Source organism: Neopsephotus bourkii, unplaced genomic scaffold (genome assembly GCF_033783945.1).
Source record: "Neopsephotus bourkii isolate Nb327-2 ecotype Australia unplaced genomic scaffold, CSIRO-AGI_Nbou_v1 NB_873, whole genome shotgun sequence".
In the NCBI taxonomy this organism is placed as follows: domain Eukaryota; kingdom Metazoa; phylum Chordata; class Aves; order Psittaciformes; family Psittacidae; genus Neopsephotus; species Neopsephotus bourkii.
In genome coordinates this window covers 2,583,560-2,597,953 of record NW_026901367.1, presented here as the reverse complement: position 1 = coordinate 2,597,953, position 14,394 = coordinate 2,583,560, and the positions used below count along the sequence as shown (strand labels likewise).

The following is a 14,394-nucleotide window of genomic DNA, read 5'->3' as shown; positions in this document are numbered from 1 at the left end:
TGTGCTTCCCACCACTGTGCTCTTTGAGGGGGGAAAAAGGCATTTTCTGATACACTGCATGGACACAGAAGGAGAAAGGCCGCTGCTGCACAAGGTTGCAAGCAGAAACTGGCTGTGACCTGTGGGCAGCAACACCCTCTTGGAGGTGAGCAGCTCCAAAGGGGAGAGGTGAAGGCAGGCGCAGTGCAGGAGCGGCTGGGAAGGCTGCAGGAGCGTGCTTGCTGGTGGCACATGGTGTGGGACACACTGCAGTGCCTGCAGATGGGCAAGGAACAGCACAGCACTGAGCTCAGCACTGAGACTTGGGCTGGAGAGGGTTAAACCAGCCTGATTGTCCCAGCAGATCCTGGCAGCAGAGCACGTTGTGCTCGGACACCCCAACCTCGGCAGGACAGAACCCAAACGTCCCAATTACACACAAGTGACATCTGAGTATGCACAAACACGTGTGAATGCATCACTCCTGCAGCAGAATCTGTGTTCTCAGCAGAATCACAGAACCAGAGAATAGTTTGGGTTGGAAAGGACCTTAAGATCATCCAGTTCCAACCCCCCTGCCATGGGCAGGGACACCTCACACTAAACCATGGCACCCAAGGCTCTGTCCAACCTGGCCTTGAACACTGCCAGGGATGGAGCATTCACAGCCTCCCTGGGCAACCCATTCCAGTGCCTCAGCACCCTCACGGGAAAGAATTTCCTCCTTAGATCCAATCTAAACTTCCCCTGTTTCAGTTTGAACCCATCACCCCTTGTCCTATCACTACAGTCCCTAATGAAGAGTCCCTCCCCAGCATCCCTATAGCCCCCTTCAGACACTGGAAGCTGCTCTGAGGTCTCCACGCAGCTTCTCTTCTCCAGGCTGAGCAGCCCCAACTTTCTCATCCTGTCTCCATACAGGAGCTGCTCCAGCCCCTGAGCATCCTCGTGGCCTCCTCTGCACTTGTTCCAACAGCTCCATGTCCTTTTTATGTTGAGGACACCAGAAGTGCACACAGTGCTCCAGGAGAGGTCTCACGAGAGCAGAGTACAGGGGCAGGATCACCTCCTTCGCCCTGCTGCTCACTCCTTTTGATGCAGCCCAGGATACGGTTGCTTTCTGGGCTCAAGCGCACACTGCAGCCGGCTCATGTTCATTTTCTCATGGACCAGCACCCCCAAGTCCTTCTCCTTGGGCTGCTCTGAATCTCTTCTCTGCCCAGCCTGTAGCTGTGCCTGGGATTGCTCTGACCCAGGTGTAGGACCTTGCACTCGACATGGTTAAACTCCATGAGGTTGGCATCAGCCCACCTCACAAGCGTGTCCAGGTCCCTCTGGATGGCATTCCTTCCCTCCAGCGCATCAACCGAACCACACAGCTTGGGGTCATCGGCAAACTTGCTGAGGGCGCACTCAATCCCACTGCCCAGGGCAGCAACGAAGATGTTGAACAAGACCGGCCCCAACCCCGATCCCTGGGGGACACCACTCGTTACAGGTCTCCAGCCGGACATTGAGCCATTGACCACAGCTCTTTGTGTGCGGCCATCCAGCCAGTTCTTTATCCACCGAGTGGTCCATCCATCAAATTGATGTCTCACCAATGTAGAGACAAGGATGTCGTGTGGGACAGTGTCGAACGCTTTACACAAATCCAGGTAGAGGACATCAACTGCTCTACCCCTGTCCATCAGTTCTGTAGCCCCGTCATAGAAGGCCACCAAATTGGCCAGGCAGGATTTCCCCTCAGTGAAGCCATGCTGGCTGTCACCAGAAAGGCCGGGCTCGCTGCCTGACCCCCAGTGCTGGCAGCCAGGGATACAGCTGAAAAGGTTTTGGTACCTCCAGACTTTGGCTTTCCAAGCGTGGCGGATGTCCCTGCACCCATCCAGGGTGAAGGTGGATGGCACAGCCTCTCCACTCAGGACACAACAGGCACCTCAGGCACTGAGCACAGGGGCTGCGTTTTAGCTGGTGCAAGTCACTGGAGCCCAGTTCTGGGTTAGGCTCTTCATCAGGGACTGTAGCAACAGGACAAGGGGTGATGGGTTCAAACTGTAACAGGGGAGACTGAGCTGAGCTCTTAGGCAGAAGCTCTTCCCTGTGAGGGTGCTGAGGCGCTGGCACAGGGTGCCCAGAGAAGCTGTGGCTGCCCCATCCCTGGCAGTGCTCAAGGCCAGGTTGGACACAGGGGCTTGGAGCAAGCTGCTCCAGTGGAAGGGGTCCCTGCCCACGGCAAGGTTTTGGGGCTGGAGGAGCTTTAAGCTCCCTCCCAACCCAAACCAGGCTGGGGTTCTGTGATTCTATATCCCACAAGCATCTGAAGGGGGCCAATGACTGCAGAGGGACAGCAGCCTCATGAACATTCTAATGTATGTGGCACTATTTCCTTCTGCTCTCCATGCCTGCCTTTGGAAACTGCTCACACATCATGCTCAAGATGTACAGGCAGTTTAACTCCCTACTGTGTTAACTTTTATGCCTTAAAGCAAAAAGATGTTGAAGCAAGAGGGTAGAAGCAGTTAATATGAAATAGAGCCCTGGCTGTAAGGGGAAGGGAGCTTATCACAAGCCTCAGATTTAAAGGACAGTTATTTGGTTGTTTGCTGACTGCAGCTAGAAGAGAAGGTGCAGAGAGACAGTTGGGTTCATGAGGGCTGAGAGAAGTCGTAGAACCATGGAATCCACCAGGTTGGAAAAGCCCTTTAAGCTCCCCCAGTCCAACCCTTACCCCAGCACTGCCAAGGCCACCCCTAACCCATGGCACTGAGGCCTCGTCTCCACGGGGTGTGAACACTTGCAGGGCCGGTGCCTGCAGCCCTGCCCTGGGCAGCCTGTTCCAATGCCTGAGCACCCTCTGGGGCAGGAATTGTTCCTCAGCTCCATCTAAACCTGCCCTGGTGCAGCTTGAGGCCGGTTCCTCTGCTCCTGTTGTGAAGGGTTAACTGATGTACAGGGGGGTTAGGGTTAAGCCGCTTGTTTAACAATGCTTGTGCTCGGTCATGCTTGTCATACTCGCCCTGTGTGCTAGAACAAGATGTAAGGACATGGCTGTTGTTAGGAGGCAGGGACCGTGACTTGGTTCCCGTCCTTTGGACGCCCAGCCCGGCTGAAACTGGCTCTGCAGTTTGGGCAATGACCAAGCCTGCAGGGCACATACGTAACGACAAAGGGTGGAAAGTTCAGGCTCGAGGAAGACTCGTTGACTTCATCTTGAGACCCTCACCCACAACCACCAGGAGGCACTGTGCAAGCACAAGGACCTTTTACCTCATTATAATACGGAGCGGGGATAGGACATGAATATGTATAGGCGTGTTGTGCAGCCTCATGCATATGTATAACTGTAGAGGATAAATGTGGAGCAGAAACAACACTGAGGTGCACATGCCTTTGGAGGAACAATCCCCCATGCGTCTCAGCGCTGAATAAATCATACCTACTGTGTAACTTGAACGAGTTGTGGACTCTATCCATGGATCAGTCCCATCCCTTGTTCCTTGTAGTGTAAAATCCCATCTTGGCCATGATCTAATTAATTTTTTATTACAATTGATTAATATGGAGAGGCAGTAAGCAAGCAGCGCTGGGTGCGCCGGGCAGTCTCCGCTTCACCCAAGACGCACCCCGAGAGTTCTGGGGTACAGTCTCTGCTACTCCTCGGTCTTGGATTTCAACCAATCCTGTTGTCTCCTTCACCCCAATATCAACGTGGTTCCTTTTCAATGTTCTCCTCCTGTTGCTGGGGGCTTATCTTCGGGTGAAGAAACTTCTTAAAACGTTATCGAATTCCTTGGCAATACATTAACAGGGGATGTCTGTCACAGGCTTAACCACCATCTTAGCCCCCGAAATTCCACTTCTTATATAGTTACTTATTCAATACACGAGTTTCACCTCATCCTGTAACAGTATATATATATCTTGATTACCTAACCCCCTCAAGGCATTCAAGCAGTTAAACAAAGTACCCCTGTAATTAGCAAAGCGTTTGCAACATTCAAGTAGTTAAACAAAGTACCCCTTAAAGTAACAAAGCGTTTGATTAGGAAGGATTATTCCTTTGTTTCTTCTCCTCTTTCATCATTGTATTGACAGGAACATCTATCATAATCTGATCATTCTTATACATTCTACACGATACAATGGTTCCAATGATTTTCAGTTCCACAGAGCCCAGCCCCTCCTGCCTCCATCCTCCTGTCAGACAGCTGTAGGGAGCCATCAGGTCCCCAAGAGCCTTCTCCAGTCTAAATTCATGAGGGAAGTTGCCATGGGAGGTGGGAATGGGATGGACAGGCTGAGGTGCCTGCCGAAGGGCTGCACTACCCGCCAGGGACTCTGTTTTATAACACCGCTGTGGTTACACCCCGGCACACACGCGGTTCAAGCAGGACTCCCCTCAGCACACCCCACCATGGGCTCACTGTGAGGCCACTTCCCCCCTGCGCGCCGCCATTTCCCTCCCGGCGGCCCCCGCGCGGCCCGCGGGGCAGGGCGGGAGCGACAAGATGGCCGCGCCCGTGTGAGGCAGAGGCTCCGCCGCCGCCGGCCCCGCGCTCTCCTCAGCCGCGCTGCCGCTGCCCGCGGGGCCCCGGGCGGGCCGGCAGCCGGAGCCCGGCGCGGCGGGGGTGTGCAGCGCGCGTCCGGCCCGGAAATAATGAGGATATCGGGCCCCCATGTCGGACCACTCTGACGAGAGGGCGACGATGATAGCGGCCGGCGACCTGCAGGAGTTCGCCCCCCGGGGCCGCGAGCACTGCCGGCGCCACCCCAGCGCCCTGACGCTCCAGCTGCGGCGGCTGCAGCCCGCCTCCGAGCTCTGCTCCTCCGACGGGGCCGCCGGCCTGGTGGGCTCGCTGCGGGAGGTGACGATCCACGAGCGGCAGCGGGTACGGGGGCGGGCGGGGAGCGGTGGCTGCAGCGCAGGCCGCACGGCTCCCTGACAGCGCCGTGTTTTCCAGGAGAGCTGGCAGCTGAGGAGGGGCGCCGGCGATGTTGGGGAGGAGGTGGACTACGATGAGGAGCTGTACGTGGCCAGCAACGTGGTTATCTGGAGCAAAGGAAGCAGGAGCCAAGCGTCCACCGTTTATAAGGCTTTCACTGTTGACAGCCCCGTGCTACAGGTGTGGAAAGGTGGTGGCTGGATGAACGAACATCAGCTAGAAAACACCGGGTGGTTTGGGGCAGTGTTCTGAAGGGGGGTGTTTGGGGGTGGCGAGGCTGTGCCCATCAGCTCATTCTCTATGAACAGCAGTGCTGTGTTTGGTTCCAGGCCTTGTGGTGCGACTTCACTGTTCCCCAGGACAAATCTGACAAAGCTGATGGTGAGTTTCCTGCGGAGTGTAATGGCAACCGATGCTTTGAGCTCAGCTTTCTTGGCTCGATGTGCTTATTTAGCAAGACTTGTGCCAAAACTGTCCCAGATCTACTTAAGAAATAGAAACTTCACTGTAATTTGTTTTCTTTTCCCCTCTAGTTTCAGGCAGTGGTGAAATAGTAGAGAAATGTATCTGCATATTGCAGAATTCCTGCATAAATGTGCATAGCATAGAGGGAAAGGATTACATTGCTGCTTTGCCTTTCCAGGTGAGTGCTGTCCTTTTCTTTTGGCCCACCCATGGGCTTCTCATCTGTTTGTGCACTGATGGGGTGGGGAGGTGTGTAAAGGGCTCCTGGTTCCGGCTGTCTGAATTCACAGAACCCCAGCCTGGTTTGTAGGTTGGAAGGGACCTTAAAGTTCATCCAGTTCCAGCCCCTGCCACAGGCAGGGACCCCTTCCACTGGAGCAGCTTGCTCCAAGCCCCTGTGTCCAACCTGGCCTTGAGCACTGCCAGGGATGGGGCAGCCACAGCTTCTCTGGGCACCCTGTGCCAGCGCCTCAGCACCCTCACAGGGAAGAGCTTCTGCCTAAGAGCTCAGCTCAGTCTCCGCTCGGGCAGGTTCAAGCCATTCCTCTTGGCCTGTCCCTACAGGCCCTTGTCCCAAGCCCCTCTCCAGCTTTCTTGCATCCCTTTAGGCACTGGAGCTGCTCTCAGGTCTCCCCTTCAGGAGCCTTCTCTTCTTCAGGTTGAACTTCAAAGTTCTTCACTCTGTGGCTGGGAAAGTATGGCTATGACTGCTTTGTAGTCTGAAAGCCTGCTCCCATTTACTCTTCTCAAAAGAAAACACTTAAACATCTCATTTTGCTATGAGGAGACACTCAAACATGAAGTGCAGTCAGTGCAGTAAGTACGCAGTGCTTTTATTTGGTTATAACTCTTTTTGCTGGGTTTTTTAGGTTGCAAATGTCTGGCCAACAAAGTATGGTTTGTTGTTTGAGCGCAGCAGTTCCTCACATGAAGTTCCTCCAAGTCCCCCCAGGTATGCAGCAGTTCATGGTTTTGTTACAGGCTGTTTGCTAATCTAATGCAGGAGAACAGGAGCTGAAGAGCAGGAATGAAAGGATCCATGTGGTTGTGATGGGGCAGGTGAAACATGAGGTATTAATAGGAAAGGACAGTACTGACAATCTGTGATGTTCTTGTGGTACTGTGTTAAGGACTAGTTGGAAGTGGTGATGCTGGGCATAGGAGCCATGATATGGGTGTTACCAGCCTGATTTCTTTAAGGTTTGTCCTGGGCATTGGCCCCAGGCTGTGATGGACAACTGGGAGATTCACTGAGGGGTTGTCATTGAGACACTCTGCTGCTTCTCAGGATGCTTTAAATCTATGGAGCTTTCTCTTGCCTATTTGGGGAGGATCCTAGTCCCTGTGCTCTCTGGCTGGGCATGCAGCTGAGCAGCAGTGGAAGGAGCTGGATGGTGCACTGATGAGCAGCTTTAATACAGCTGCTTGCTCTCTTTTGGGCTTTCTGTCCATTCCCAGCACTTGCGATTCTCCAATCCTCAGAGGAGTTGGGAGTAGAAAGAGAGGTCCTGAAAACAATCATGAGGGTGCAAATATCATGATTGACCCTACTCAAGCCAGCTTTTGGTGCTAATTCTTCCTTCTGCCACTGTCACTGCAGATGGGTGGCTTGACTGGTGCTCTGTGATGGGTACAGATGATGGCTGGCTCCTTGTCTGGGAGCTGTGGAACCTAAACTCCTAAACTGAGTCCAGGTTAAGGGCTTTCTCCTCTTCCTATTCCTCCTCCCAGCTCAGCTGGTGCCAGCTCTTCACTCAGACCAGCCAAAGTCTGTCTTGTGGCCACCAGGTGGGGGCATTCTCAAGTGCTCTGAGATGCAAAACAAGACCCAATCACCCTGTTTTGTACATCAGCCTTCGACTCGACTCTGTCAATCCAACAAGCTTCTGTGCATGGGATATCTGTCTCTGCTGTTAGATCTCAGGCTCTGATTTGTTAAGGTCTGAGGAGCTGCTTTGGGATCACAGCACCAGCTACAGGAGAGAACAGTTCTGCTTGTTGGCATTTGGGTTTGAACGTGCTGTGTTTGGTTTCTTTCTAGAGAGCCTTTGCCTACGATGTTCAGCATGCTGCACCCCTTGGATGAGATAACACCTCTTGTCTGTAAGTCTGGGGGTAAGTTTATGTCTTTAGCTGTATTGTTTGGAGTCCATCAGTGTGGTATCAAATGCTCCATGTGCCACTTGGGCTTTCTCTGCATTACAAAATGTGCAGAAAATGACACTTTCAAGGCTGCAGAAGTGGGGGTTTTACCTGCTTCATGAACAGGGAAACTGCTCAGGGAAAAAACACAGATTGTGGAAGAGAGAGGGTGTGAAAGATGCTAACCCTGTAATGGATAACACTGCTGTAGAAGTGATCCTTGTGCCTTAACCTCTTCTTTAGCAGGCGTGTTTGGCTCTGCCAGAGTGCAGTACGTTGCTGATTACACCATGAGGATCGTGTTCCTGAACACTGAGCCTTCCATTGTGATGACCTATGATACTGTGCAAAGTTTACACACAGTTTGGGCTCTTCGGAGAGTGAAGCCAGAGGTACAACTTACTGATTGCTAAATGCCATTGTAGGAAAAACTGTGTGTGCATTTCTGTGCCCTTATGGCTGTGTGCATGTTACAAATGCCTGGTATTTGTGTTTTATTTTATTTATAAGAGAGTAAGGTATTTGTTGGTGTGTGTGTTTAGCTTTTTTTTTTTTTTAATAGGTTCTTTCATGTATTTGCCTGGACAAGAGCCAGGGAGAGCAGAGGGAGAGTCCCAGAGTGGTTTGGGTTGGAAGGGACCTTAAAGCTCCTCCAGCTCCAATCCCTGCCACAGGCAGGGACCCCTTCCACTGGAGCAGCTTGCTCCAAGCCCCTGTGTCCAACCTGGCCTTGAGCACTGCCAGGGATGGGGCAGCCACAGCTTCTCTGGGCACCCTGTGCCAGCGCCTCAGCACCCTCACAGGGAAGAGCTTCTGCCTAAGAGCTCAGCTCAGTCTCCCCTTGGGCAGGTTCAAGCCATTCCCCTTGGCCTGTCCCTACAGGCCCTTGTCCCAAGCCCCTCTCCAGCTTTCCTGCAGCCCCTTTAGGCACTGGAGCTGCTCTCAGGTCTCCCCTTCAGGAGCCTTCTCTTCTCCAGCCTGCCCCAGCCCAGCTCTCTCAGCCTGGCTCCAGAGCAGAGCTGCTCCAGCCCTCAGAGCCCAGAAGGATTGGACTCAACTGCTGAGTTCTATAAGGAAAGTAACAAACAACTTAGTGCCATGGAAACCATTGGCGTAGTTTCTATGTCTGTGGGTGAGAGAGCATGGTTGGTACGAATAACTTCATAGGCTGAGCATCTAAGGTATAAATCATTCACACCCAGCTGACAAAACAGGCTATTTGAGCACCTTCCTGGCTGGTCTCGCCCCTGTGCTGTTCATGCACCCACAGCTGTTTTCTCCCCCAGGAGCAGAACATGGTGCTGAAGTTCTCGGAGCAGCTGGGCACACCGCAGCACATGGCCACCAGCAGCTCTTTGACTGCTCATCTCAGAAGCTTCTCCAAAGGAGACTCTCCTGTGGGCTCCCCTTTCCAGAACTACTCCTCCATCCACAGCCAGAGCAGATCGGTGTCATCACCCAGCATGCAGTCCCGCTCACCATCCATCTCCAACATGGCTGCTTTGAGGTGGGCACTGAACACAACACATAGCAGATGATAGCAAAGAATATAGAATCACAGAATCATAGAATCATAGAACAGTCAGGGTTGGAAAGGACCTTAAGATCATCCAGTTCCAACCCCCCTGCTATGGGCAGGGACACCTCACACTAAACCATGGCACCCAAGCCTCTGTCCAACTGGGCCTTGAACACTGCCAGGGATGGAGCATTCACAACCTCCCTCGGCAAACCATTCCAGTGCCTCACCACCCTCACAGGAAAGAATTTCCTCCTTAGATCCAATCTAAACTTCCCCTGTTTAAGTTTGAACCCATTACCCCTTGTCCTATTATCACTACAGTCCCTAACGAAGAGTCCCTCCCCAGGGGATATGAGCAATGGGATAGACGTTTGGTAGTACTGTCTGCCTTCATGTACTGTTACAAGTCTAAAGTGCAGGTGCCTCTTCTGTTACAGCACTTGAAAGCCCTCTTGGAATGCTCTTGTGGCATTTGGTATGCTATTATCTCTATAGTATTGGGCCATAAGTGGTATGCCAGAGCCAAAGAGGCTGTTGTGTCATTACACAGCCATTCTGTAGTGGAGTTGAGACCTGTCTGCAGTTTGTGTGAGTCCCAGGGGTGTTTTCAGTTAGCCTTTCTAAAGAAAGCCACATTGAGAGAGAAGAGATTGGAGAGATGTCAGATAAAGTGGGCCACACAACTTAAAATGTTGGTTTTCTTACTTTTGAAATCTCATCATTGCATTCTGACAGAGATGACTGGAACTTACTTAGAGAATTGTTTTCCTGTGCTGGGCTCTATTGCTAAAGGAAACTGATAGTGAGCTAGCTACTGGTTTGGGTTTGGTTTTAAAGCCTCTACCAGTGTATGAGCTCCCTGGGGTTCTGTACCTGCTTTTGAAATGCACTTCTCAGCAGTGTCTTGTGTCTTTGCCTGCAGCCGCTCTCATTCCCCTGCTCTGGGAGTTCATTCTTTCTCAGGAGTGCAGAGGTTCAACTTCTCCAGCAGTGCTCAGTCACCGAGGAGGCACAGCATTACCCATTCACCCAACAGCACCTCCAGTGATTCCTTCCTTGTACCAGAAACAGAACCAATTGTTCCTGAGCTGTGTATAGATCACCTGTGGACAGAAACAGTCACAAACATGAGGTTAGGTGCTTGTGCTGGGATGTGGGAAGTTCTGGAGTTCCACTGTGGGAGGGGATGGGGTGGAATAAAATGACAGCTTAGTCTGCCACCTTGAAGGAGATTCATGGACCTGTACTTCCTAATTCCCTTTTAAATGATGCTCACTAAATGCTTAGCTCCCTTCCAAAGAGCACTTGGAATGCTTTAATTTCTTGTGTTATTCATGGTTCTCTGAACATGGGAATGGTTTGAAGAGATCTGTAAAGCAAAGCTGGTTCTAACCTGGTCATTGCTTTAGGTATTTCTGATCTAGGGAGAGTTAACTCTCTGTTACCATCAAAAGGGGCAAAACACAGCATAAACCCCGAGACTGAACAGGAGAATAAAGCCAAAAAGAATTCTCTGTGTGCCAAAAAGTGGGGAATGTGAAGACTGGAGTGCTAGGAAATCAGTTTCAGGAGTAATGATTGAAACTGGTGCACTCTGTCATCGGATGCACTGCAGATTGAAGGCTAGTGTGACACTGTGTTTCCCTTCATGGACATTGTCACAGTAGCCCAAACCATGTGCTGATCACTATGTCTCTCTTACAGGGAGAAGAATTCCCAAGCATCAAAAGTGTTCATTACCACTGACCTTTGTGGGCAGAAGTTCTTGTGCTTTTTAGTGGAATCCCAGCTCCAGCTGCGGTGAGCATCCCAGTCTTGGGGACAGAGAGGAGCACTCTAGATATTACCACCTCGGTTTTGCCATACCAGTTCCTCCAGCTAGTGGAATCTGTTGTAGCAGCACGTGATACATGGCTTGCTCTTGTATGGCGTGTTCTTAACTGTGATGCATTGATGGTTTGAGCTATTTAAGTAAAACTGAAGTTGCAAGAGAACATTCACTGATATTTGAATGGTGTTCTTGTTTATCCTCATCTTTACCCTTTAGAAGTACATTGGGGGTTTTAATTAGGCTTGCAGAATAGAAGGAACTTGACTAGCAGGGCAAAACAAGCAAAGGAGGGAGGAAGGAACCAGGTATACCACAATAAAAGTAACTGCACCATGCAGTAGAGAGCTGTCTTTGCTCTGTAACAACAGCTAGGACAGTCCTTTCATGTTTCCTGTTGTTTCTCAAACCTCTAGGTGTGTAAAATTTCAAGAGAGCAACGATAAGTCGCAGCTGATCTTTGGTTCTGTTACCAATATTCAAGCAAAGGATGCAGCTCCAGTGGAGGTACGTACCTCTCTCTGGGCACTATGAAATGTGGAGCATCTGCTTTGTCGCTTATCATCCAACTGTTGTCTTCCTACTTAAATACAAGAAGCTGAGCATGCTGCTTGGTTCTCACAGGGCATCGATACTCTGCTGGTTCTGGATGGCAGTGGGAATCTGGTGCTTTATTCTGGAGTGGTTCGGGTAAGTAACTGGCTTTCTATCCGAAAATAGATGTTTGAAGCTTTGGTTACAAGCTGGGTTGTCCATAGGAGTCCTGTGTGCATCATACCCTATGGTACAATCTCTTGAGTTTCTTTTCAGTGATAGTGAAGTACTAAGGTAAGAAAATGTTTTCAAAGACAGAAAAAATAAAGAATATGGAAAATAAGAATTGTTCCTGAACAAAATATTTTCAAACTTCTGTAGCATGTCACACAGCTTTAGATGTCAAATTGTTTTGCTTTACCAAGGGCTGTTGTTATATTGGTGCAAGGAAGGTTCTTGGCTTTCCTTTGCTTTGTTCTTTTAAATGTAAGGCTTTGAGTCTGGAATGGGTTGCCCAAGGAAGTTGTGAATGCTCCATCCCTGGTGGTGTTCAAGGCCGGGTTGGACAAGGCCTTGGGTGCCATGGTTTAGTGTGAGGTGTCCCTGCCCATGGCAAGGGGGTTGGAACTGGGTGATCTTAAGGTCCTTTCAAACCCAAACTATTCTATGTTTCATATGATTGTATGATTCATGTTTTATCACCTGTCATGTCAGATGGACATGATTCATCCAAAATAATTAAAGCTCCTTTTAAACTCTGTAGAGATGCACTGATCTCTCTCTCTGTATGCAGAACTTGGACACTGCAATCTGTACCTGTGTGTGCACACACATTGGTGTGCAGGTGTGTAATTGCACATATATATATATGTATATATATGTATATAAAAAAAAGGGTATACTCAGCTTTCTCAGGGCAGCCCTGCTAGAACTTCTAGTGGGGGTAGGCCTGTGGTATTAACGTACAATACTGATCATACATGGTAGGTTTTTCATCATGTCATCATCTAAAGAAAATAATTACGTGAAGAAGTCATTAATCTTCTCCTCAGAGACTTTAGCCTCTTTCTTCACACTTTAAGGTGTTAAATCTGATCATGTCTGTATACGTAAGCAACCTATGGAAGCACAAGCATGAAACTCAACCATGTGTTTTCCTGTCTGTTGTTCACAAAAGGTCGGGAAGGTTTTTATTCCTGGGCTGCCTACGCCATCCCTGACAATGTCCAACCAAATGCCTCGGCCAAGCACTCCCTTGGATAGTGTCAGCACTCCATCCAAGCCTTTGAATAAGCACCTGGGGCCCCTGGAAGAGGTAGGGAGAAAGGATGTCCTGCCTTAAAAAGGGTTTAGTTGGAACAGCTTCAAATGGTGGGTTGATTTTAACTTTCAAGGCATCTTTGGAGTGAAATCTTTTTGTTTTCCTTCTGTAAAACCCTTGAATAAATAGTGTTTAAAGAAGATGTCTTTAGTGCTTCCTTATCTATTTATTTATGACTTCTGCAAAACCTCTGAGGCAGAGATGGGAAAGCTCTGTAGTTGTTTTCAAAACACTAGTCCATTAAAAATGTCAATTTTAGCTATCCTTTGCTCAGATCCTCTTATTTCAGGAGCTCTAAGCCATCATTTACCCCTTTCAGGGTGTGCTTCTGTCACCAGTTCCAGAACTAAGGGATTCCTCCAAGCTTCACGACTCCACTTACGTTGAAGACTGTACTTTCCAGCAGCTTGGGACTTTCATTCATGCTCTGAGGGATCCTGTCCACAACAGAGTGACTTTAGTAGGTATCACCCTGTAACTCGAGTCAGTACTTTGTTAGCAAAGCAAAGTGAGGGTCACATTTACTTCTGCTGCACAGTGAGACTTTGCAGGTCCTGACCAAGAGCAAGATATCACACCTGAATTGGTGGCTCCCCTTCTTTCTCTCTGTAGAATACTCTTGTTTCTTCAAGGGATTCAGCTCAAGATCTGTGTCAAGTGTTTCAGGGAACTAACATGTGAGGCTACAAATCTACAGTGTAGCAAACAGCCAGGAATTAGGAATATGCTTCATATATAAAGGATTCCTGAGTTGATAGAGAAGGACCCTGGCTTTACTTCATACATTTCATGATTTGACTCTTACCCATTTTATCTCTTCAGGAGCTCAGCAATAACACAATGGTCCGGATTGCTATTCCTGAAATTGCCACTTCAGAACTGGGTATGATTCAGATCCACCACATGAAACATGTTCCCTAATTTTGAAGTAGTTTCTGCATAGCTCGGGCTGTACCACATATCCCAAGCTCTTGCTAACTTATCTTCATTGCTGCTACCGTTTATGTAGGTGTGCTCTGTTGTTTTCAGTGCTTCCAGCCCCCGCTCTTAGAACTTCCTTTGTTCTTCAGACACTTTGTTCTCTACTATTGTTTGTATAATTGCTTGAGGAAGGGCTGAGATGCCAGTTCAGACAAAAGTTGGTTTCAGTAGTGAGCAAAAGGAACTCTTTTTCCCCTTGGTGTGGTGAATTAGAGGGGCTGTGCTCAACCTGCATCAGAGGAACCTGGTGTTGAAGCTTGTGTGATTGTTCTGTTGTGTGTTGAAGCTGTTGAAGGTTGTGAGGTGTGGCTTTACTGGATGAGTGTCCAGAGAGTTCAAAGTAGGTCCAGTAAGCGAATTGTAGAGATTTATACCACTGACTGAAGCAGCAAGATGGAAACCACACCTAATCCATTATTTTCCCTTCTTTTGCAACAGTGAAAAGATGTCTGCAGGGGGTCAAAGCTATCCTGCCCAAGGAGATAGCTGTACAGATGCTTGTCAAGTGGTACAATGCTTACAATGCTCCAGGAGGACCAAGCTATCACTCAGAATGGAATTTATTTGTAACATGCCTCATGAATATGATGGGTTATAACACAGAGAGACTGTCCTGGACACGTAATGTAAGCAAGCATGTATGTTTTGTTTTCCTAGTTCGCTTTGAAGCTACTGA

General features: G+C 49.6%; 1 protein-coding gene across 5 annotated transcripts in view; it reads left to right on the top strand.

Annotated features, from left to right (window-relative positions):
• Positions 1-4,512: 4,512 nt before the first annotated feature.
• ANAPC1 (anaphase promoting complex subunit 1) overlaps positions 4,513-14,394 on the top strand; it is a 34,923-nt gene continuing 25,041 nt past the window's right edge. Inside the window, exons 1-16 of one of the 5 annotated variants that reach the window (XR_009726020.1) lie at positions 4,513-4,871; positions 4,944-5,105; positions 5,255-5,306; positions 5,459-5,568; positions 6,260-6,342; positions 7,432-7,505; positions 7,776-7,924; positions 8,819-9,039; positions 9,977-10,186; positions 10,759-10,854; positions 11,299-11,389; positions 11,507-11,572; positions 12,594-12,731; positions 13,057-13,197; positions 13,560-13,620; positions 14,157-14,344. Coding sequence is in view for 4 of the 5 variants with exons in the window: in XM_061356886.1 (XP_061212870.1) it covers positions 4,659-4,871; positions 4,944-5,105; positions 5,255-5,306; positions 5,459-5,568; positions 6,260-6,342; positions 7,432-7,505; positions 7,776-7,924; positions 8,819-9,039; positions 9,977-10,186; positions 10,759-10,854; positions 11,299-11,389; positions 11,507-11,572; positions 12,594-12,731; positions 13,057-13,197; positions 13,560-13,620; positions 14,157-14,344 (2,055 nt within the window). In the remaining variant the exon portion in view is untranslated. The remainder of the gene's footprint in view (positions 4,872-4,943; positions 5,106-5,254; positions 5,307-5,458; positions 5,569-6,259; positions 6,343-7,431; positions 7,506-7,775; positions 7,925-8,818; positions 9,040-9,976; positions 10,187-10,758; positions 10,855-11,298; positions 11,390-11,506; positions 11,573-12,593; positions 12,732-13,056; positions 13,198-13,559; positions 13,621-14,156; positions 14,345-14,394) is intronic. The other 4 variants (XM_061356889.1, XM_061356888.1, XM_061356887.1 and 1 more) reach the window with 4 other exon arrangements.